We start from the raw sequence: 24,104 nt of genomic DNA, 5'->3' as shown, positions 1-24,104 counted from the left end.
TGGGGGAGTGGAGAAGTGGCTTCATTCCAGCCACCGCCATGTTCCGAAAGTAGCTGTGACCTCAAGAGGTCACAGCGGTTCGTCAGGGCAACCGTCCTCTAGAGGGTCCTCGGGGTCAGAACTTTCTTCGTAGTGCGACGTCATCAGCCTTCTTTGCTGTTGATCTTTGCACTGACGGCGCAGAAGCACTGGTGGGTAAACCAGCTGGAGCCTCAGCAGGCTGCACAGCCGGGCACCAAACTGCTGTGGCCGCTGCCTTCTCATTTCACCTCCTCGCAGGGGTGGAGAAGGCGCATGTCACTGAAGAGAGCCCTTGATGAGTTAGGAAAACTTTTAACGTCGGTACATCGCAGCCCTTGGACTATGTCTTTCACCACTCCGTGTGGAATGGGACATGCCCAGGAAGCACTTCTGCTTCCATCTGGAGCGTGGTGGTCATCTTGAGGAAAAGCACGTGTGCAGTTGTGTGAGCTGTGAGCTCCGCTAGCTGCTTTCTCTCAGGACGTATTTTGGGCTGTGCTGGGCCTTTGTTACTTTTGCACGGGCTTTCTCTGGTTGGGGTGTGAGATCTTCCCGTGGCAGCGGCTTCTCTTGTGGAGCACGGGCTCTAGGGAGCACGGGCTTCAGTAGTCGTGGCACACAGGCCCCGCAGCATGTAGCATCTTCCCAGACCCAGGAATCAACCCATGTCGCCTGCGTTGGCAGGCAGATTCCTAACCATGGAAGGCCGAGGGAAGGAATGATGACGGTCAGACTAGTTACTCAGGCCTGGGCTTTTGACAGACATTTTCTTGAAAATGAATGAAGTGTGTATGTCACTTCAGGAAAACAAAAAGTATATGTTGTCAGTGATCTCATTTTCGCTTAAAAACACAGGTTTTAATTTAGGAAAACGTAGAATCTACCCCTGTAAACTTGACGGCTTCCCAATTTTTAACAGACATCTGATATGAACAGAGGTGATATTAATAAATGTAAATATTTTATGATGAAGAGTTTCAGTATTTTAGAGATCTCCTTTAACTCAGTGAGAATATTTTCCACCTGATGAATGCATGTTACACATGCATGAATAAAAGATCTGTTCAAAGTTTGAGATGGACCAGCGGATTTTACTGTGACATTGTGAAAGTTCATTGCTAGTTTCAGATTTCCCATCTTAGTTATCTTTAAGAAGCTACCACTTGTCAAGCTTTAATGCAAAATCAAAGACGACTGTTTGCAGTTCTCTGAGAAGGCCTGCCTCTGATCAGGCCCTATTTTTTTTTTGTTTTATAAACTTCAATCAGAACACTCCCTTACACCAGATTGAAGGCAGAAGCAAATATGAGAATCCAGTTCTGTTCTATTAGGCCAGACGTTAAAGGGATTTACAAAAATGGGAAACAGTTTTACTCTTCTCCTGAAATTTGAGTTTTCTATTTTATGAGGAAAAATTGTTTATATTAACACATAATGGATTTATTTTTGTTAACCTATAAATGAATTATTAAATATTTAAAAAACTTGTGTCAGTTTCTAATACGGTAGGTCCTGGTAGACTTGACCCACAGTAACAGAAGCTCTTGAAAGTGGGAAGGGGTCCCGAGACCAAAAGTCTGGGAGCTGTGTGTTAGGAATGAGACTTGTTGAGGCTCTGCTGGTCACGAGGGCCATGAGCGGGAGCAGAAGGCTGCCTGGCTCTCTGCTCCTGTGCCCACTGAGCCTGTTTCAGACTTAGTTGGCCATATTCTTGTGACGAAGATGCCTGTTCATTCTGGACAATTAATGGCGGGGGGAAATGTTTTATTTGGGTTTATTCATATAAATAGGCCAAACAAAAAACCCACCGCTGAGAAAGGAAGAGAAATAACCCTCTGCCTGTTTTTGTAGATAAAGTTTTATTGGAACACAGCTGTGTCCCTGTGTACGTCTGTGGTCTGTGGCTGCTTTTGTGCTGCGGTGGCAGGGCTGAGGGGCTGTGGCAGAGACCACCCGGCCCAGAGGGTCTGAAACACTTGCTCTCCAGCCCGTACAAAGAGTTTGCCGGCTCCTGGCTGCTGTAGACATTCAAGAGATACTGTCTTAGAAACCACACCTACAGTGTAGCGGTGTTGACTGACTTCACTCTGTACTGAGCACTAAGAAAACTGTAAAGCTCACACTGCTTTTAACTATTTACTGAACTCCAGCTCTGTGTCCAGAACTGTGTGTGTTGTTGTTTGATTGGAACAATAACTTTTATGTCATCCTCTGCCCTGATATTTTCCTAACCTGTTACTCTAATGGGAATCCATGATTTTCTTTAAGTAACCCGATGGCTCTCTCTCTGGGTGGTGTGACAGAAGCATTCATAAAACGCCCGCATCTCCTATGGTGTGAGGTGAGGTGGCGTAGGTCAGGCGTGAGGTGAGGGGGCATGGGTCAAGCCTTTGGAGGGTTCCATCCTGTGCTCAGGGCTGCCTTACCAAAGCACGTGGCAACCCTCTGACTCTGCTGTTTGTCCCGTGGTGTCCGTGATGCCCTACCCCAGCATGTGGCACCCAGCACCACAGGTGTGGGCAGGGTTGTATGGCCTTCAGCAAAATTTCAAACAAGTCTGTGACCCTTGGGAGGGTGAAAACTATGGCTAAGTAGACTGTCATTAGAATGAGAGAAAAAAAATATCTAGTTTTTGAGATTGGCTTAATACAGTGATTTTTAATTTCTTTAAACTCCAAAACCTTTCCCATCTCAGATCACCCAAAATTCCTCTCTGTCGTCATCCTGGTCACAGCTTCTGGTCAACATTTTGAAATAGTCACTTAACCGGGGATACCACCCTGAGTATGTGTAACCTACAGCGGAAAGCAACGGGGCCTCTCACATCCCAAGGCTGAGAACCCGCCTCGTCACGGACACACCGCCGGTTTTTAGCCTGTGTGCGCTCCATCGCTCAGTGGTGTCTGACTGACTCTTCGCAACCCCATGGGCTGTAGCCCACCAGGCTCCTCTGTCCATGGGATACTCCAGGCAAGAATATTGGAGTGGGTTGCTATGCCCTCCTCCAGGGGATCTTCCTGACCCAGGGATCGAACCCATGTCTCTTGGGTCTGCTGCACTGGCATTCTTTACCACTATGCCACCTGGGAAGCCCCTGTGTTTTATTAGGTCTTTGAAACATTGGGGACGTAATTGCCTGAGGGGTCCCTCCCTCGGCCCCCGGCAGGCCTGCTCAGCCATCTGGGTTCTTTGTCTGGAGGGTATCAGCACGCATTTGACTCCGGGTCTCGAGGCAGACACAGTTGAAAGCAGCTCTTGTCGACTGCTGCAGCGCTCAGGGAGGTCAGGTTATCTTCTTGCAGAGACGTTGTCTGCTGCTGACCAGGCTGTGTCTTCAAGCAGTAGGATGTCTATCCATCTTCCTCGCCACAGTGGACTGAATACGTGCCGTAGGCACAGCCTTGGGGGTGGGGAGGGTGGGGCCCAGACATGCTGCTCAGCGCAGCTCATCATGGTGGCTGCTGGAGACGCTGTGATGGGGTGAGTGCTGACTGCAGCAGAGGCGGAGACTGCTCGGCCCTGAGGACCTTCAGCCCCTAGCAGGGGCTTCTCTGGTGCAGTTCCAGAGCAGAAGGGAAGAGAGAGGCAGAAGCATGCTTGACTCAGCAAAGCTCTTCGCAGAGTTACTTTCCTGTCAGCCACTCTCTGGGGCCATTCTTGTTTCTTTTTACTAGTCATTGAAGGTAAGCTTTTGCTTACAAGGAGATGTGCGCAGAGCTCATAACTGTTCAGTGACTTTTGATCACTCCTGGGTCACTGGAGTGGATGTTTTAAGTGGATTTTGGAAACATTTTGCACCACTTTTTCACATGAGCCTCAACAGAGTGAAGGTCAAAAATTTCATCCTGTTAGGAGTCCTTTTTTCTTAGCAGACCCTTTCCTGCCCTGGTTCCTGATACCTTCTCTGTGAGATAGGTTAGTGGGGTCTCTTCTTAATGAGGCCAGAAGGCGCCCCGTGAGCTAATCGCTCCCCAGAAAGGATGCTTTTGGAGCAGGGTGGTCCCAGGTCAGGAGTGGCCAGGCTCTCTTAGGTCTGTTCCCCACCCAGAGCAGGCCCACGTCCGGAGTGGAGGCAGACTGTGGAGCCCGTACTGTTGAGAGTGAGTCAGCCCGAGTCTCCCACTGGCTTGGCTTTGCTATCACACTCATTTCTGTAATTTTTGTATTTGACTCAGAATTCCTCCAAAGCAGCAGGGAGGAAGCAGGGAAAAAGCTGATGGGTAGGGCAGATGTGTTTAAGCCTCGAGGCTTTCTGGGAAAGGATTGTTTGGGAAATTTTCCACCTGTAGGTGACTCTTGTGGGCCTTCGCCTCTGTGTGTCCCATAGATCTACCCGTATTAACCCCTCAGGATGGATCTCTGGCAGCTCCCGGGCATTGATGAGCATTTCAAGCCACCATCGTGTCCCCAGGCTACTGGTGAATTTACAAGGCTGTGAATTGCCTTTCTTTCAGCACAAAGTGTGGGGATTAAAAGCTTGGTCCTTGGAGAGAGGGTCTTGGGTTTAAGCGGTGCCCTCCTTACTTGCAAGCTATGTGACCTTGGTAATGTACTGAACCCTACAGGCCTGAATCCTTCACGTATGAGGCATTGGAGGCGATGCCCCTGCCCTCATAGAGTCTTTTGTGAGGATCACATGAGATGAAGCTTGAAGGGTGTGCAGCCTGGTGCCTGGTTACTGCTCAGTAGATGTGACGACCAGCTTGTTGTTGTTGAGTTGCTCAGTCGTGTCTCTTGGCAACCCTGTGACTGTAGCCTGCCAGGCCCCTCTGTTTATGGGATTTCCCAGGCAAGAACTGGAGTAGGTTACCATTTTCTTCTCCAGGGTATCTTCCCGACCCAGGGATCGAACCTGTGTTTTCTGCATTGGCAGGCAGATTCTTTACCATCTGAGCCACCAGAGAAGCCCTGTGACAGCCAGCCCTATTGTTTTTTTCATGGTCCCGGTTCCAGGACCATCAGGGAAGACCACTTGGGGAGTAAGGGCACGGTCTGTCTTCTTGCCAGCCTGTGTAGTAACCTTGTGGTGTAAAGAGGGAAGGTGAGGTGACGGTCCAGGGAGGGGGTGGCCTTTCCTCTGGACGGCTTACATCTGCTCATGTGCTGCTGCGTCAGAGGACTATCTTGTTAAGCATGTGAGAGGCCTGGGCTCCTCCTGCCTTGGCGGGCACCTGTTCTGTTCCCATCGGTAAAAACTGTCTGCCAGAACCCAGAGTCAAGGCTGTTTTCCTGAGCATGAGTGGGAGGGAGAGGAACCCTCAAGCCATAGCCTTGTAGGAGCTCTTGAAGTGGCTGGGCTGCTCCCCTTCCTTGCCTCCCATCCCTGTCCTTCCCCGATCCCTGGGAGGCTTTTCAGAACCTTCCAGCCCGGCCCAGTTCCAGAAGAGTCGGGGGCAAGTTGGGCATCTGTCTTATCGGTAAAGCCCTCCAGGGCATTCTGGTGCTTACCCTAGTTAAGAGCCATTGCCGGGAAGAAGTTGTAACCCACCGTAAAGAAATTCTCCCATGAAGGCGATTGATGCCCAGAGAAGGCAGTGCAGACTGGGCACAGGCCTACGGTGTTCTGATGCTGCAGGGATCGGAGTGCAGGTCTCCTGGCTCCTGTCCGAGGGATTTTTCCTGCCACCACACTCATTCTTTTACCATATTTGCTGCTCCTCGTGGTGGGTCAGAAATAGCCCAGACCCGGCGAGCCTACACTCCCGCGGGAGCCCAGCCCCGCCGTGGTCCTTAACTGCCGGGAAAGCTTTTCTGGAAGGAAAGCCAAGGGAGGCTTGAGATTCCAGGCTGCGACCTGCTCCATCACTGCTCCTTGCATCATGCTGGCGAGGCTGCCCCCTCGGAGCCGGTACCTCCCCCGCCCAGCAGGCTGACGCAGCGTGTGCATACGGCTGCCCCGCTGCCAGGAGAGCCCGGGGCCACCGCTGGTTCCCAGTCACTTACGAGAGCCTGGGCTCCTGCCAGTGGTGGCAGCTGCTGCAGCGCAGTCACTACCGGACTGGAACTGCATCCACTTGAACAAAACAGGAGTTGGGGGTGCTCACTCTTTGCGCAGCTGAAAATCAAAGTACAGCTTCGGCTGGCCCTCCGTCACTGTTGTTCCCACACCCTACACACCGCAGGTCCTGTAGTGCTGTAGTATTTACCATCGGGGAAAGAAATCCGCATGTTTGACCTGAACCGGAGCAGCTCGAATCTGTGTTGCTCAGGGATCAAGTTAATCCTAATATAATCCTAGTGCTTTAACATCAGACGCTCCTCCACTGCTTAAACCCGTGTGCTGTTTGGTTTCCACGTACCGCCTCATCCATCCCTCAATAGCCCCAGTGGTAGGTGGTGGCGGTGGTCTTGTATTACAGGTGAAGGAACTGAGGCTCAGAGAAGTCAGCCGACTTATCTGAGGTCACACAGCCCGTAAGCAACACAGATGGAATTTGAACCCAAGGTGTTCGGATGTGCAGGGCCTGTGCTGTTACCCACTTATTTCTCACAATAAGTGAGCTTCATTCCTGCCTTCGCAGCCTGGGTTGTGGCAAGAACACCTTATGGGACCCCGGAGCCTGATCCCATAAGCAGCAGTCTCGCAAACAGATGTCTTTCTCGTGACTGGAAGTGACGTCCGTCGTGACGGGTGGGTTTGCAGATCAAACTTGAGCTCTGTGCGTTGCGACTGCGTCTGTCAGAGTCACCGCTGATTGTTCCTAAGGTCCATTTACTCATCTTAGCACAGCCCTGGGATGGCCTGGTGGCGTTGCCCATGCTGGTGTTTCCCCGTAGGGCCTGGACGTGGGTGTGCAGGCTCACTTGTCGTGTGCTTCCTGGCCTGCCTCTCTTCCGAGTGTCTGATGGGCAGCCTGCTGGCACGCGTCCCAGGGAGGTAGCAATGTGGTGCCTTCCTGTCCTCTCCTCTCCTCTCACCCCCACGAGACCCGCAGTGTCCTAACCCCCTGCCTCCTCTTGGTCAGCTCTGCCTCTGCCCCTGATTTCCTTCCCTGTGATGGCGGCAGGGAGGGGGGGTGGATTCAGACTTCCCCTGAAGAATTCTCTGGTATCCTCAATGTCACCCCTGCTCCCCAGCCACTAAGACGAGGTCACCTTGTTCCCCACTCTGCACTGACAGGGACCCCACCACATCTTAGAGGAACCTCCAAAAATTCAAAGGTTTTGCTCTCAGTTGGATTCTATTCTTTCTTTTTTTTTGAGCCACACCGCATGTCTTGTGGGATCTTAGTTCCTTGGCCAGGGATTGAGCCCACACCCTGGCAGTGAAAGAGCAGTCTTAACTACTGGACCATCAGGGAACTCCCTGGGCTCTTATTCTTAATTCTTCCATCCTTTCTTCAAAGAGGTTGTTCAAAAATGCTAATGTGATCCAGGCTCTGCCCTGCTCGAGACCCTCGAGGCTCCCTGGGGCCTTGGCACCCTCAAGGAGGGCCGCTTGTGGTCTGTGTCTGACTCAGTCTCGGGTTTTGTCCTCCACCCAGCAGAGTCCCCTGCCTCTCTGGCACCTCCAGACCTGGGTGCCTGCTCCTCCCAAGCGTCCTCTTGGCTCGACCTCTCCACTCTCACTCCCTCCTGAGCCCCAGTCAGGCCTCTGCTGGGACACCACCTCCTTTGGGAATCCTGACCCTCCCCGCTGTCCCCTTGGTCTGCCTCGGGAGCCCTTCATTGGGGGTGGCCATGGCAACCATGCACATCCCGGCACAGCACCTTGAAGTCCAGGAATAGAAACACGCCGCTTCTTTCCTTTGGGTTCTTGCTGAAGCAAAGGCAGGAGTTTCATTTGCCAGGATCTATTTCAGCAAGCAAAATTCAGAAGAGACTTCTAAAGCGTTTTCATCATTTAAATGGTCCGATTGTTGGTGCCATTCTTTCTCAATTACTCACGATGACGCAGATTAAACGTCCAAATGTAGGAGCGATTTGCTTGTGTGGAAGGGCCCCAGGTCTCAGAGGCCACCTGGATTTGTGGGGCAGAGTGCAGCACGAGCCAGCCGTCTCTTTGACCGCTGCCGGCGTGAGCAGATTCGTGCACGTGCACAGGAGGAACACTGCTTTATACAAACGTGCAGAGTTTTAAATCTGGTGACACAGTTATCTGTCACTTCTTGGTGTAAACATCTTGTCCTCAGTGAAACCTCTCCTGTCCTGCAGGCAGTGGGGAGTCCCTGACCCCACACCGCACCGCCCGGGTCTCTGTGGGCCGGGCGTGGTGAGGGGGCGGCCCTGATCCAGCGCCTCTCCTTCCCTGAGGGATGGAAGCCGCTGCCCCTGGGGCAGGCTCCGCAGTCACCGCTGCATCCCGGGGCCCAGCCCAGAGTCAGCGTAGATTAAAAAGGACAGAGAACCAGAGAGACATAATAACAGCAGGACCACCAGAGGGGTTGCTCGATAAGAGAGCTTTGGGTTATCTGGCTCCTTCATTTAGCTCCTTCAGGTGCTACATGAATGCGTGAGTCCATCGCGCTGTAGACACGGGTGTCAGAGCCTCTCAGTTTGGGGCATTAGAATTGCCCAGATTTTTTGAACCTCATCGGCCCACTCTGTTTCTCAGAGCAGGTTCTTACAGATACTATTAGTTGGTGATCACCTTGAAGGTTAATTTAGGATTTCAGGAATCTCTTTGGGAACCTAAGCTCAACTGCCCCCCCACTAATCACGAGCCAGAGGAGGGAGACGGGAAGTCAATCCGTCACCATCCACAGTTCCATTCCTAAAGGGAACCAGTAATTAAATGCCGTTAAGCAAAATTAATTTGCCTCCTGCCGGAAGGTTGATGATGAATGAAAGGCTCGCTAATCAGAGAGGGAGCTAGGCTACCCTCTGTGGTCATCAATATTTCATGGCGGTTGGTGGTGGCAGGAAGTTAGCTGTTCCTGGCTCCCTGACCTTGAGCACTCTGGGAGGTAGGACAAAGCTGGGGAGGTCGTTTTTAAAGGGTTTTGTTACAAGACACAGTGAAAACCTAAGTGAAATTTGCAACACACACCCATGGGTTAATTGGGTTTACACCCTCAGTTAGCTGGAGAGTCCCCTGAGACCATTCCTAATAGAGTTGCAGCTCTGTAGCCGCAGTGGCAGAGCTGAAATGTTTAATGATGGCTTTGCGGGTTGGAAGAGTCGGGATTTATAGTGTCTGCTAATTTCTGTGGTGTCACTATCCTCCCAGGAAGGCCGTTTAAAGCTTCTGAACCCGGGATGGGAAGGAGCGCTGGTTTGCTGGAGCTGGGGGCGCCAGCCTGCTGCCCCCACGACTCCCAGATCCTTCCTGGAGATGGGGGGAGACCCTGCCAGGCTTCATGTCCAGAACCACAGAGGTGCCCCCTGGTGGCGCCCCCATCTGCGTTAGCCTCGGCCTCTGGACCGCGAGTGTGCTTGCTGGTGACAAGCTTTAAAAATGAGAAAAGCAGCAGCCTCTCATGGTGTTGTCTTCTTCTCCCCAGCTGCTATTAACTTAGCGAAGCTGAAACTTTTCAGACATTACTACGTCTTGGTGAGTAAAAAATCCCTAAGTCTGTGAATAAGGTCAATTCAAGAAATAGAGCTAATGAACTAGCTCCCCGGAGTACCTGAGTTACTTACTACTAGGTTTTAGTTTTACATCTGGCTTTACATACTCAGAAAAGTAACACATGCTTGATAGTTTTTAAATGCAGAATGATAGGAACACAGTGAAAGCCATTTATGACCCTGAACCTTCTGTTCCTTCCCTTTTCTTACTCCTCCCCCAGGTATTACAGTTTACAGTTCAGTCATTATTTCTCTAGATTCTTTTCTAGGCAAACGCCATGTACAGGCGAACGCCATGCATAGCTGTTCCTTTAACTTTTTTAAAAAATTGGCTTACAAAATTGGGATCATGTCTAAAAACATGACTGAAGTGAACACAAAAAGTCCATATAAGCGTACCACCAAAAGGAGAACTTGCTATAAAATATAGGGTCATAATTTCCCGGAATGTATAAGCTATGGATCTCCTAGAATTTTGCTTGCCTACTTCCAGACGAAAGTTTCAGAGTAGTTTTCATCTGTGGTTTTGGCACTGACTGTCACTCTGCACAGTCCCTTCCCCGTAAGCCTGTCTGTCTGCCCTGGGCACAGCCCAGTGAGCTGTCCGCTCCGGTGGGTCCACATGTTGAATCCTTGTCATGGCCTTCTTTCTAGGGCACTTAGGATGACTGGTCCTTCCTCTTGACTGTAGACCTCGAACATTCACAGGATCTCCTGAAGGGACTAAAAGCCATTGTTTTCCCCGTATGGTTTTATTTTGCTGTTATTGCTGGAAAACATTTCTCAAAGCCTGGGACTGAAAAACTGTTAGCCTTTGGGGCTGGAAATCGGTGGGTTATGTATGAGAATTTTATTTTCTTGGGCTCCAAAATCACTGTGGACAGTGACTACAACGAAATTAGAAGACACTTACTCCTTTAAAGGACATCTGACACACCCAGATAGCTTATTAAAAAGCAGAGACATCATTTTGTCGACTAAGGTCCATGAAGTCAAAGCTGTGGTTTTTCCAGTAGTCATGTAAGGATGTGAGAGTTGGACCATAAAGAAGGCTGAGCGCTGAAGAATTGATGCTTTTGAATTGTGGTGCTGGAGAAGACTCTTGAGAGAGTCACTTCGACTGCAAGGAGTTCAAACCAGTCAATCCTATAGGAAATCAACCCTGAATATTCATTGGAAGGAAGGATGCTGAAGCTCTAATACTTTGGCCACCTGATGAGAAGAGCTGACTCATTGGAAAAGACCCTGATGCTGGGAAAGATTGAGGGCAAAAGGAGAAGGGGCCACAGAGGATGAATGGTTGGATGGCATTGCCAACTCAATGAACATAAGTTTGAGCAAACTCTGGGAGATAGTGAAGGGAAGCTTGGCATGCTGCAGTCCACGGGGTCACAAAGAGTTGGACATGACTTAGCAACTGAACACCACCACCACCAAAAATGTATGAGAATTAGGTGAGAAGGAGGTTACTCAGGAGTTAAGAGCAAAATATCCTGTTCACGAAAGTGATTGTTATCAATATCTTAGTCACCTAGAGAAAAAGAGGACATCCTCTCAAGTAGTGGAGAGTTTCTCTCTCTGCTGATTTATTAATCAGCACTGCTGCTGCTGCTAAGTCGCTTCAGTCGTGTCCGACTCTGTGCGACCCCATAGACGGCAGCCCACCAGGCTCCCCCGTCCCTGGGATTCTCCAGGCAAGAACACTGGAGTGGGTTGCCATTTCCTTCTCCAGTGCATGAAAGTGAAAAGTGAAAGTGAAGTCGCTCAGTCGTGTCTGACTCTTCGTGACTCCATGGACTGCAGCCCACCAGGCTCCTCTGACCATGGGATTTTCTAGGCAAAAGTACTGGAGTGGGGTGCCATTGCCTTCTCTGATTAATTAGCACTGTAAGTGTCAAGTAATTTTCTTTAGGTAGCTGCTTTCCCCTTAGCAGACGGTTGGAAGAAAGCAGTGCTATGATTTCTGCACTGACTTTATTCTTGTCTCTCTGTTCCTCATTAGATCGTATGTTACATATACTTCACCAGGATTATTGCATTTCTCCTCAAACTCGCTGTTCCGTTCCAGTGGAAGTGGCTCTACCAGGTATGCGGCTCAGGGGACAGTGCCAGGGAACTTGTGTCTGAGCAGGAAGTCTCAGGGTAACTTGAGATGGTTCCAGATTTATTTGGCAGTGGCCATTAAGACCGTCTGTCTCTTCTGGTCCACAGTTAAGATGTGTTTGTCCAGGAAAGCTGCTGGATTACGTGAGAAATCTGGAACTGATGTAGTTTTCAATTTTAAAAGTCCTTGAAGAGAAAAAAAACCCCAGGCAGAGAAAGCCTTGCCCAGTATAATTCAAACCTCAATGAAATGGGGCCCAATCCTTCAGTTATAGGGCTTAGAATAGCTTAGAATCCAGACCTCCCTTCTTCTTGCCTATTGTTATTATTTCAGTAATAAAGTTGTCTTTGTAGTATTCTAGAGCTAGTTTAACTACTGGATAGTCACCAAATGATTTAGAGACTAGTTTTTGGAAGCTCTCACTTGGTGCTTTGGACGTTATAGGGAAATGTATGTATATAATGAGCTCTTCAAAGATGCCAGTGAAGACTTAAAGCAAGGACTCTCAAATGTCCTCTCTGGGAAGAAGTGAAAGTCATTCAGTCATGTCCGACTCTTTGCGACCCCATGAACTATACAGTCAGTGGAATTCTGTGGGACAGAATACTGGAGTGGATAGCTTTTCCCTTCTCCAAGGGATCTTCCCAGTCCAGGGATTGAACCTTCAGGGATTGAATCTCCCACGTGGCAGGTGGATTCTTTACCAGCTGAGCCACAAGGGAAGCCCTCTCTAGGCAGAAGGCTTCAGCAAGTCCCCTAAGGAACATGGTCCCCAACGGTCAGCTTTGCGTTTGAGTGGCAGATCAGTGAGCGGTGGGTTACTGGGGGGCGGGGTGGGGGGCAGTTTGTTTGGTTCCACTGCTTTCTGAAGAGCGATATTCTAATCCCTTTACTTGGTGGTGATTTTAAAATTCGCAGCTCCTGGATGAAATGGCCACGCTGGTGTTCTTTGTTCTCACGGGGTATAAGTTCCGTCCAGCTTCAGACAACCCATACCTACAACTTTCTCAGGAAGAAGATGACTTGGAAATGGAATCTGTGTAAGAATCTCCTTTCTTCCCTCCCCGGCCTCGCGCCTGCCTCATTGAGCAGCGTGGTGTGAACAGGAGCAGCTGCTCTCTGCAGATTATCACCCCCCTTTCTTCCCTCCCCGGCCTCGCGCCTGCCTCACTGAGCAGCGTGGTGTGAACGGGAGCAGCTGCTGCTCTCTGCAGATTATTGCCCCCCTTCCTTCCCTCCCCGGCCTCGCGCCTGCCTCACTGAGCAGCGTGGTGTGAACGGGAGCAGCTGCTCTCTGCAGATTATCGCCCGCCTTTCTTCCCTCCCCGGCCTCGTGCCTGCCTCACTGAGCAGCGTGGTGTGAACGGGAGCAGCTGCTCTCTGCAGATTATTGCCCCCCTTTCTTCCCTCCCCAGCCTCGCGCCTGCCTCACTGAGCAGCGTGGTGTGAACGGGAGCAGCTGCTCTCTGCAGATTATTGCCCCCCTTTCTTCCCTCCCCGGCCTCACGCCTGCCTCACTGAGCAGCGTGGTGTGAACGGGAGCAGCTGCTGCTCTCTGCAGATTATCGCCCCCTTCCTTCCCTCCCCGGCCTCGCGCCTGCCTCACTGAGCAGCGTGGTGTGAGTGGGAGCAGCTGCTCTCTGCAGATTATCGCTCCAGAGCTGGTCCCTCTGCGTTTAGGTGCAGGAGATGGACACTCAGGCCCCAGGCTTGTGTATTCAGTTTGAGGTCAAGTATCTGCCAAGCATCACTTAGTCTTTTCAGGGGAAGTAGAACTTGCCATCATCTGAGGCATCCTTGGAGCCTGCTGCCAGCAACTTAGCAGCAAGATCTTGGGGATATCCTTGGCCTGTTCAGAACTACTGGGGATGCGTAGCCCCACTTCCCATTGGGCCTGCCGGTGGAAGCTCAGGTCTGACAGTGTAATCATCCAAGTCATCTGTAGGTCTGCTAATGATCCTTGCATGGCCTTCATTGTCAGATAACTTGATGGCTTTTCCCAGTTAGCACAGTGACTTGACCTATATCTGAGCTGTAAAAAGAGCTTTTCTGAGTCACAGGCTAAGTGACTCTAGGGTCCTGTTTTCCGGGAAGGGGCAGTCATTTTCTAGAGAAGTGAATAGTGATTGAGAATATTTGCTTGTAAACTGATGAGTTCTGATGGGCTAGGTCCGCAGTTGTATCTGATGACGCGCCTGCGGCTGAGTTCCTCCCTCCCTGTCCACTCTTTGAAGTGTGTGGCCTCCAGCACAGGCAGCTTTTCTCTCTTCCCAGTTCAGAGGCTGAGCCTTGACCCACGGCAGGCTCTGCTGGGCTGGCGGGCAGGTCGGGCAGCGTAGGATGCATTCAGCTCCTCTGTGGAAATAGTAATTGGAAGCAGAGCCTACTTCTGGGCCCCAAACACCAGCTTCCTGTTGTGCAGAGGAAGAAACCCCTGTGGAGGGGAGTGCAGGGGAACCGCCAGATATACCTTTTCTAGAAGTAACAGAATCCGAGCCAGGACCGCTGGTTGAAAAGGCACAGATGAGAGTCCACCTGGAGTTGAGCATGCGTGTGTGCTAAGTTGCTCAGTCGTGTCTGACTCTTTGCAACCCTGTGGACTGCAGTCCACCAGGCACCTCTGTCCATGGGGTTCTCCAGATAAGAATACTGCAGTGGGTTGCCATGCCTTCCTCCAGGGAATCTTTCTGACCCAGGGATCGCACTGGCGTCTCTTATGTCTCTTGCATTGGCAGGTGGGTTCTATACCACCAGCACCACCTGGGGAGCCCAGAGTTAAGTATACATTTATTTTTTGCTGTAATTTGTTTGGGACCACATTTTACAAAACGCCTCTTCCTGTTAGGTTGCTTTTCAGAAACTCCCCTGCCCTCCTCCCTCCACCTGCATCTTGCTGCTGTTCCTCATCTTTCAATACAAGCTTCAGAGCATCCCCCCGTCCCCTACCCAACCCCGGTAGAGGTGGTTCCTCATCCTGGGCCATCATCGGGCCTGCGTCCTGGCACTTCCATCCTGTATGTCTGGGGTGGCTCTGCGTGTCCATCTGAAAGACTGTCCGTTCTGCTGGGCACTAGGCCCCCTGAGAGCACCAGTTCCAGCTTCATCACTCTCTGTTCTCACCCCAGGCCTGTCATGATAGAGGGAATGTGGTTTTCTCATTTGGGCCATCATGTGGCAAGGAGTATTTCCTTAGGGAAAGCAAGGGAGCAAAGGCTGTCCCAAGCCTGCCATCTGAGCCATCCCTGGGTTGTGATGCCTGGTGCCCTGCCCTCGGCGTCCGCATGTGTTAAGCTCCTCTGCCTTCTTAACACGGTGCGGCAGCCACAGAACCAACACTTTACACTCACCAGCAGCCTCTGCAGGAATCCTTCGGTTCCCACAGGAACCACCTCCCGGTCGTGGCTTTACCAGAAGTACAGATAACCCAAGAGAAAAGCCCAGCCCTGGGGGAGGACTGCATGACCCCGAGGCTTGGTCACAGCAGCAACATGACAACAGAAAAGAAGGGAGAAAAACTTCTCTTTCCTCACTCCACGTGCAGTCGTTTGTCTACTGTATAGATCCAGCTGGACAGACACTAGATGTGCCTTGTGTAGAGCCACTGAGTTGCCATTTGTAGGTAACAGGATCTGGGAGTTGGTGGGGGCATGGGAAGGGTCCTTGGAGAGAGAGTGCTGGGTTGGCTGTGAATTTTACTTCACTGATTAGGAAATTCCTCTTGGTCCACGATGGGGGACAGAGGTGCCTCATGTTTCTTAGAGTACTTCAGAGATGCTGGGCCGGGGTGTTTGTTTTTAAGGCTCTTTCGTAGAACGTTTTTAGCTTCATAACATTGAACAGAATTGAACAGAGGATGCAGATATTCCCTCCGTGTGCCCCCCACCCCACATGTGCGTAGCTTCCTCCATCAGCAGCATCCCCTCCACAGGGCCCTTTCCTTACAACTGATGAACCTGCGCTGACTCACCATCGTAACCCCAGCCCGTAGTTTACAGCAGGGCTCGCTCTTGGTGTTGCGCACTCTGCGGGTTTGGACAGATGTGTACCCGCCGTTACAGAGGCGTACAGCGTCGCTGCGGCGCCCTGAAGTCCCCCGGGCTCTGCCGACCGGGGGAGCTCGTGTCTGCTTGGTGTTCCTGTGGTGGAGCCACGCGGCTGCGTCGTGAACACGGAGAGCCTCAGGCTCTGTCTGGCTCCCACTTTGTGAGGCAGGAGGCTGTCCTCTCCTGGACCCTACCTCCTCAAGGGATGTCGTGATTCACTCCTAGTCTCTGTAACCGTCAAAGAGTCTTTGGGCCCAGAAGATTCCTCCAAACCCGTGGTTCTGTCCCAGGTCTCAGAAGTGAGCCACTGTGGCTGTTTAGTATAAAGTATCTATAGCTGATTAGCTTTTTTTCCCCAGAATGTTAATTACGACACAGATAATAGTGTCATAATTGTGACTAGTTTTATATATATATATATATATATATAACTTTGTGACGGGAAGAGAGAGAGATTAACGTTGGTTGTGCTAACAGCTGACGTGCCGTGACTCAGCACAGCAGAGCACCTGGCTGCCTGTCATGACAGTTCTAGGAAGTCAGGATCATGTTTATCCTGCAGCACAAGGCGGGGTCACGTGACCAGGCACGCTCACACAGCTCAGCTCGCATCAAGCAGGCCAGGATTTGAACCCGGGTCTGTCCGACTTCAGAGCCAACACCCTGCACCCCTGGTTGCCGCTGGGCTGCAGTGCGGGCAGCCTTTCACTCAAAGACTGAGGTTTCCCTCGTTGTTGTTTTTTCCCTCACTCAGAGTGACGACATCAGGGGTAATGGAGAATATGAAGAAAGTCAAGAAGGTGACCAATGGCTCGGTGGAGCCGCAGGCCGACTGGGAAGGCAGCGCGTGACGGAGCGGCTCGGAGGGGCGCTGGCAGAGACTTCTAATTTATTCGCAGTCCGGTTGGTCAGCGGGAGCGTCAGCCCCTCGCGACGGCGACACCGCAAAGCTCGCGGCTGGAGCCAAGCGCCACGGAGACCCAACTTTTCACTCTTTTCTGGATGCCGGGTGCGCGCTGGTGACAGGCAGCTCGCATTCTCCTTCAGGTGGGAGTGGCGGGGAGGGAGTGTAAGAGGAGGCAGGGGAAAGGAAGCCTTTGTTTTTAATTTCTATTTCCGCTTTTTAATTGGGGAGCTCTTCAGGGAGACGCAGTTGGGACCCAGTGTGTAGCAGGGAGCGCTGGCAGATGGGGGAGCCCGCCCGGCCCGGGAAGGGGCATCAGGAGGCGAGCCGCTGTCGAGAGGGGGCTCAGGGACTCACAGAGAAGGCCGGGGCGGGGGCGGGGGACAAGTGTCGCTGCGTCCACGGGGAGAAAACAGATGAGGTTATTTTACTAAGGAAGTCGAGACTCGGTGAGGCATGAGGAGCCTGCCCCAGGGTTCCCGGCCCCGGGTGTCGCCCCAGACTTTCGTCCCAAATTCTGAAAGTGACCAGGGGCAGCGGTTGTCTGAGGGCCGCGGTGTCACCGTCCATCGGGGCTCTGCTGGTGGCAAATGGTTTGCTGCCTGATGGACGGACAGAATTGTGTTCTTAAGCTCGAAAAGCCGCCCCTGCTGGGATTTCCCTGGCTTCCCCAGCAGCCCAGGGCAGCGCCGTCTCCGGCGGCCCTGGCCCTCCTCTCACAGCTGCCCCTGTTCTGTGTGCTCAGAAGCGGGGGAATGGGAAGGACTTTCCTTCAGGAGCAGCCTGGGGCAGGAGGGGTCCTGTTAAAGCAAACCCTTAGTCTAAGCAAGCTTTCCCTGTGAGCCGGGCAGGACTTAGGAACGGAGGAGTGGCGCAGACCTCGTCCCTGTGTTCCAGTGTGACTGAGTGGTTTTACTCTCGGGGTCTGGGGGTGGGGAGCCCCTTTCAGGAATCTCAGTGAGGTTCTCTTCCAAACTTGCAGAGCGTGGGGCTGAGCACGGGTGGGAACGGCACTGCCGCTGCGCTCGGAGCCGAGGCCTTTGAATAACGGGGCAAGCCCAGAAGGTCCACCGTGACCCGGGGCGTAGCGGGGCCCGAGACGGGGACTGAGACACCGTGTCAGGAATGTGGGGTGCTGGCCATGCAGGTGGCTCCCAGCACCCGCGTGTGTGTCAGAAGCCTGAGCCCTCCCTCGCCTCCTGAGTGCCAGACGGTGACGGCAGCTGGGGGTGCTTCTCAGACCGCTGGCCTGGAAGGGTCGATGAGAAGCCACAAGATTTAGGGGTGCCGCTCAGCATCCCCGGTTTAGGAACCTGAAGAGTCTCTACTGAGAAAACAGTGGTTCCCCTCCCCTGTGCCCGTCTCCTCCCAGCTGACCGTGAGGACGCACGTGCCCTTGTGCGCTCTTTGATATCCCCCTGTGCTCTCCTGGCAGACCTCCACGGGGCTCGGTCCCGGCCCAGTGTGGAGAGGAGCGAGCCCCTGGCCTGACCCTGCCCTTTGCCTTTCCACAGATATTTTCGGGGAGGTTTGTGTGTTCTCCTGTCTTCAGGAGCCAGGAAATATGCCCTGAGTATTATCTAAGGGACTTTTCTTTTTGAGTTAACTCGGAGCCGTGTGACAGAAGGAAGTGGCCCGGAGAACAGGGACATTTTTCCAGACTCCTGTCTGCCTGTGTGTAGACGCCATCCCCGCACCTCAGGACCGTGTCTCCTGCCGTGGCCCATACCCCCTCCGGTGCTCCCCTCCGAAGGACACGTTTGCTGTTTGTCCTGCGAGCTGCTGTCCTTGACAAGGCCATAGACTTCTTGGCAGGAACCAAAGGTTTGAGGGACACCCCCTCCTCTCCCCAGCCCCCACCCCTGCCACCCTGAGGGTCTCCATGGAGGTGTCTTCAGTTCCTGGCCTGGAAACAGGGACGACAGTACACGCAGATGAGGGCACAGGTGTGGGCAGGCCCTGGCCCCCTGCAGTCACAGGTGGGCGGGAGCCCCCAGGCTCGACCATCTTCAAACCCCCGTGTCCCCCTCTCTGGGCACCTCTAGGCTCACGGAAGGGCTGAGTTGGCTGCAGTTGTACAGTCCTGACCCTTCAGGACCAGGACGGTATGCGTGAGAGAAGGTAGTGGATCCGAAGTGAAAGTCAGGCCGCGGCCTTCCTAACAAATAGGTCATCTGCCCACCTCCTGTGTTGTAACTGGCAAGAAGGTTTGAAGTCAGGCCGATGAGCAAGGAAAATCAAGGCCCCAGTCTGAGACCAGGCGGTGGTAATGCAAGTGTTTTCAAAATTATTTAAGCTCCTCGTCCTGTTCCATAAACACGTGGTTGTCCCTCTGTCGCTTGAATAGCTGTGAGCAGCGCTCAGCTCTCACCCTGGAGTGAGGATGGGGGTTGGGGTCCAGAGCCAGGTCTTCTGCCCAGCTGACAGCCGCTCGCTGCAGCCTGACGGTTAGAGCCTGAGCAGCCCGTGCTGGGCGCTGTCGGGGCGGTTAAACCCTCCCTTTCAGTGTTGGAGGATCGGGCAGAGAGGATTGTGCGTGTCAGGAGTGATCAGTGGTATTTATAGCTTCGCCTTCTGCCCCTGCTCCCCGTATCTGCCTGCGAGAAACACCCTTGCCTCCTCTGAGAAACCGGCTGTGGACCGGAAGTGCCACTGGCTGCGAGATTCTAGGAGGTAAAGGATCTGTTTTCCTTTAATAAGCTGTGTGTATTTTGATAGAAAAGTACTTCTTGGACAGTAAGAACAATTGCTGATCTCTCCCTTTTTTATTTTTTGAAGTCACTGATCTCTTTTTTTTTTTTAAGACTTTAAAACTTTAATGAAAAACCTTGCCTATAAACATTGAACATACAGATACATACAGAACTTGTAGATAAAACTAGATAAAACTAATACTAAATCTATACAACAAAACAACTGAAGCTGTACTAAATGAGGGCCCTCAGGAGAGAAGCAGTGAGGCCTCCCCTAATCTGATCCAAATGAGGCTCCTCGTGCTGTGTGGGCCCCACCGCCTCTGGGGTCCAGGATGGGGTCCAGGTCCAGGTCTTCAGGGATTCAGACGAGAGCCTTTTCAACTTGGGCCCCACGTTCACACTTCCTCCTGGTCTTTTTCATCATCACTGATGACATTTTTGCCATTCTCCAAAGAGCTGATTAGAGAGTTGTCTGACATCGTCTCTGAATCTTCATTATCTGCCATGTACTCGTCTGGTGTCTGAGGGCAGCAGTCATATGGAGAGGCTGAGTTCTCTTCTGCATCACTGTTGCTAATATTTTCCAGGAAGCAGTCACTTTCACATTCTGAAAGGGCCACCTTGGAGACACATGGAGTCTCTTCGGTCTTGTCACAAGTTGGGTTGACTGGCAGGTCCTCAGTGAAACCGTGTTCATTGGCTGCTCCAGCTGCTTCCAGGGGATGCAGGGGCGGTTCCTCAGCCCCAGCCTGGGACAGATCCAACACCACATCCTCCTGGGGAGCGTGTTCATAGGCTTCCCGGATTCGTCCACCGTCCTCAGAGGCTCGTCCTCAGCCCCGGCCTGAGGCGGCTCCACCGCCATGTCCTGGGGAGCGTGTTCACTGGCTTGTTCACAGGCTGTGGAGTTGGGCAGAGCCTCTTCCTCCAACGTTGAAACGGATAGCTCCTCCAGCTGGTCCTCTGGGAGCTCTTCAGTTGAGTCAGTTAAAGGGTGCACCCTATTATGTGGCCAAAAACAAACTCTCTTCATCCAGCTGGTTCTTGATGTTCTTGACATTTGAGGGGTGTTTCTTCTCGCCTTCTGGATGAGACATTCTCCCAAACAATTCAGGTTACCCATTTCTCTTTGCCACCATACATGAAGCTCTCAGCTCGCAAACACACTGAATGTGGAATGTGTATCACCACATTACCATGGTGACCACACATCACAGAGCCTTCAGAATTAACTGAACTCTGCACAGGATGAGTCCAACTGCCACTGTCCAACTGCTACTGTGAGCCTATGGACAAGTCTGGCTTTTCAGAGTAAACATTTTATTTCAAAAATTGAATCTCAGGCTCACACATTCCTCTCTGATTATGAAAATAATTTATATGAATGAAAATGTTCTGTCCCCAAGCATAGCTGATAGTAAACATTTTGGGGTGAGGAGGGACAAATCTAACACATTGAGAATAAAAACAGATTCTATTATTGATTAGAATATCATCTTGGTACTGATCACAAGTTTGTGCTCCTAACACACAGTGAGGAGAGAAAGCCTTCCTGCAGGGCCACACAAGGAGAAAAGACAAACAAACAAAAAATGCTGAGCACCCAGAAAACTCAGCAAAGTGCTTTTCTAGGAAAGCTGAGGGAGTGGCCTGTTTACTTCTGGGGTCAGAGTCTTTGTTCTTGATGTCAGGGCGTGGTCAGGTCACGATGTTCTTGTGGTGGTGGTGGTGGTTTAGTCACTGAGTCAAGTCCGATTCTTGCGGCCCCATGGACTGTAGCCTGCCGGGCTCCTCCATGGGATTCTCCAGGCAAGAATACTGGAGTGGGTTGCCATTTCCTTCTCCAGATTGAAGTCACTGATCTCTTAACCCTGGCTCTTAGCAGTGGCCAAAGACCCCACTAGCCTAGTTCTCCGTCCCTGGGTGCTGTGACATTTAGCAGCGGTGCGTCTGCTGAGCACCCCTGGGGGCTCACGCTCTCGTGAGGAGAAGCTCGTTCTAGTGTAAAAGATGGTTTCTCAGATCAGAGCCTGAGCCCAGTTTTCTTTCCAGAAACCACTCTAGAGTAAAATTTACAGGGTTGTTTTTTTTTTTGCCCTTGGACATATCCAGCCAGTGAAGGCAGCACCCAGACTCTTCATAATGCCACTCTGTAGGGCTGTCAGGGCAAGGGGTCTGCTCCCTCGTTGTGGGTCCCCACGACCCACATGCCCCTCCCCCTCCCCCCCTCTTGGCCCAGGCCTGTCAGTCCCACGTGGGCTCAGCCTGGGAACACAGGCTGAAGCCCTTGGTGCATTGCATCATTTTCTGCCAGCAGCTGTGAGAAGGATTATTTTCCAAGCTCAGGAGAATTTCATCCCGAGCATGTATGATCGCTTTCGACCGTGTGTGATGTTCTGCCCCCACATGGAAACGGATGTCTTGTTTTAGTCCTCACCGACCAAGGAGCCCTGTCACAGATGCTGGTTTTCACTGTGAGCGGCTCTGGCCGTCTCCTGGGGCCTGAGACAGTCTGCCCCACGCACCCCACGGAGCACTGGGGCCATTGGTGCTTCCTGCTGCCCGGCAGCTGAACTTCAGAGGAGCCGGGTCCTTGCCCACCCCTCCTCCTGCCCCACGCTCCACGCCTCACCCTTGTTTCCCTGCCCCACCCCAACCTTGAGCAGATTCAGAATCGGCTGAGTCCAGGGTGCTGTGGCCTGCGGCTTTTTCTTCTTCTTCTTCTTAAGAATTCAGTAAATTGATGGTTTTCCCACTGAAGAAGTTAAATTAGATTTTGTCTTGATACCTCTTGGTATATCAGAAACAAACCACACCAGACTTTCTAGAAGATCTGCTCCTTTACTCCGCTTTTCTCCCGGTGTTTTCGGGCAGGAGGTCTTTAGAGCTTCATCTGAGTTGATGCTAGTCCTTGTCACTTCCACCTGGAACGCAGTTATTGATTGGCAAGCGGGACGCTCTCCAGCTTCCCCCGGGGCCTCTCCTCTCACCTGGCAATGCACCCGCCCACTCTGCACGGTGTGTGCCTGACAGATAGTGTTTCTGGGACATGGACACACACCTCCCCTGCGGGGCTGTGTGAAAAACGCAGCCAGGGGAGGGACAGGGAGATGCTGGAGCCAGGATTCGCTCGTTGTCACACCAGGGACCTTTGGGCTTCCGGCCGTTTGGGAAGGGGGTCCCCGATGAAGTCAGTAAAGGTCAAGATCAGACAGAGAACTTAGCTTACTCCCAAGACAGCAAGCTTGTCTCGAGGCAGGGTCTGAGGTTTGGTGGTGGGCAGGCAGATCAGTCAGGGAGCCAGCTGTCAGCGTTCTTAGCATTTAAAATACTCATTACAAAAGGATCCAAAAATCCTGTCTGCACAAGGGGGTTTCTTGACGCCTTAAGCAGCTTCTGCAGATCGTAAAATTGGATTTGCCTGGTCATGTGACCTCAAAAGAACTCAGACACATCCAATCCAGAAAATAAGTTTCATTTGGGGGAGAAAATGTCTGTAAATATTCTTTGCTTTCCGGGTTAGTTTGGGATGCAGAGGGAGTTGTCAATATTTTTTTTTCTTTTTTAAATGCTGATGATCATTGAAGAGTATTTATGTAAACATATAACGGGTGGGGGTTCCGATCAGGGTGATGTAGAGGATGGATTCTCTTGCTGTGACGCAAACATGTAAAATAAAGATTCTGTGGCGGAAATGTATGTTTGTGATCCGAGCCAAGTCGCCAACTCCTGACTGCTGTCTCTCCACTTCCCTCATCATTTTTTCCTTTGTGACTTTTTGTTCATTAAATGAGTGAATGCCTCCCACTCACTCCTGCTGACAATAGTGACACCTACTAGAGAAGTTCCTGTGTCTTAGCGGATCTGTGCAGCTGCTACCGAAACACAGACGTGGCTGCAGCCCCAGAGGCCGTGTCTTAGAACAGATGGAAGCACAGCTGTCGTTGACGAGGGTCCCGCCTCCACGGGCCGGGGGTGCCTTCTGAGCCCGGTCCTGCGCGCTGCTGCCCCTGGAGGGGCTCTGACGGCAGAGACCTGGGGCAAAGCCGACACCTTGACAGGCTTAGGTCTGCCCCCTTTCGAGGCTGGCTATCCCACATCAGCCCTGCTAGTTATCCCACATCAGAATCCAAACAATCCGGACTGCCCTGGTGATCCAGTGGTTAAGAATCCGCCTGCCAGTGGCAGGGGGACACAGGTTCCATCCCTAGTCTGGGAAGAGTCCACGTGCCTCGGGCAACTAACCCCGGGGGCCACAACTGCCGAGCCTGCACCCTAGCGCCCTCGAGCTGCAGTTGCTGAAGCCCGCACACCTGGAGCTGGCTCGGCAGCAAGAGAAGCCACCGCAGTGAGATGCCCTGTACAGCAGTGAAGAGGAGCCTCCGCTTGCCGCAGCTAGAGAAGGCTCGCATACAGCAGTGATGACCCGGTACGGCCCAAGTGAAAAAATGGTTTTAAAAAGACAAATCAGAGGATATCCAAGATTTTAGACTTGGAGCATTTTTGGAAGTCATCTAATCCCAAACCCCTTATTTTACTAGAAATGTTTTAAATGGAGGTTTAACTTACATACAGTAAAATTTACCTTTCAGACATACAGTTGGATGAGTTTTAAGTGTGTATAAACAGCTCCAGCCTCTCCCATAACTGAGGTGGAACATTTCCACGACCCCATAAGGTCCCCTGTGCCCCTTGTCGGTCTACACCACCCCCTTTCTACAGCTGCCACAGCTGCTGCTCTGATGTCTATGCCGTGGTTTGGTCTATTCTGGAAGGTCGCGTGCGTGGGATCCCACTTGGGTGTATGGCTTCCTCCATGCAGGAGA

The 24,104-nt window shown here is 52.0% G+C and overlaps 1 protein-coding gene across 1 annotated transcript in view; it reads left to right on the top strand.

Moving 5' to 3' along the window:
* GPR107 (G protein-coupled receptor 107) overlaps nucleotides 1-22,973 on the top strand; it is a 58,914-nt gene extending 35,941 nt beyond the window's left edge. Inside the window, exons 15-18 of the mRNA XM_005908791.2 lie at nucleotides 9,465-9,514; nucleotides 11,534-11,617; nucleotides 12,554-12,675; nucleotides 16,433-22,973. Of these exons, the coding sequence (XP_005908853.2) occupies nucleotides 9,465-9,514; nucleotides 11,534-11,617; nucleotides 12,554-12,675; nucleotides 16,433-16,529 (353 nt within the window). The 3' untranslated portion in view covers nucleotides 16,530-22,973. The remainder of the gene's footprint in view (nucleotides 1-9,464; nucleotides 9,515-11,533; nucleotides 11,618-12,553; nucleotides 12,676-16,432) is intronic.
* Nucleotides 22,974-24,104: the final 1,131 nt, after the last annotated feature.

The sequence above is a fragment of the Bos mutus genome, chromosome 11 (genome assembly GCF_027580195.1).
Source record: "Bos mutus isolate GX-2022 chromosome 11, NWIPB_WYAK_1.1, whole genome shotgun sequence".
In the NCBI taxonomy this organism is placed as follows: domain Eukaryota; kingdom Metazoa; phylum Chordata; class Mammalia; order Artiodactyla; family Bovidae; genus Bos; species Bos mutus.
Note: the sequence above shows the minus strand (reverse complement) of the source record. Positions and strands in the feature narration are given on the sequence as shown.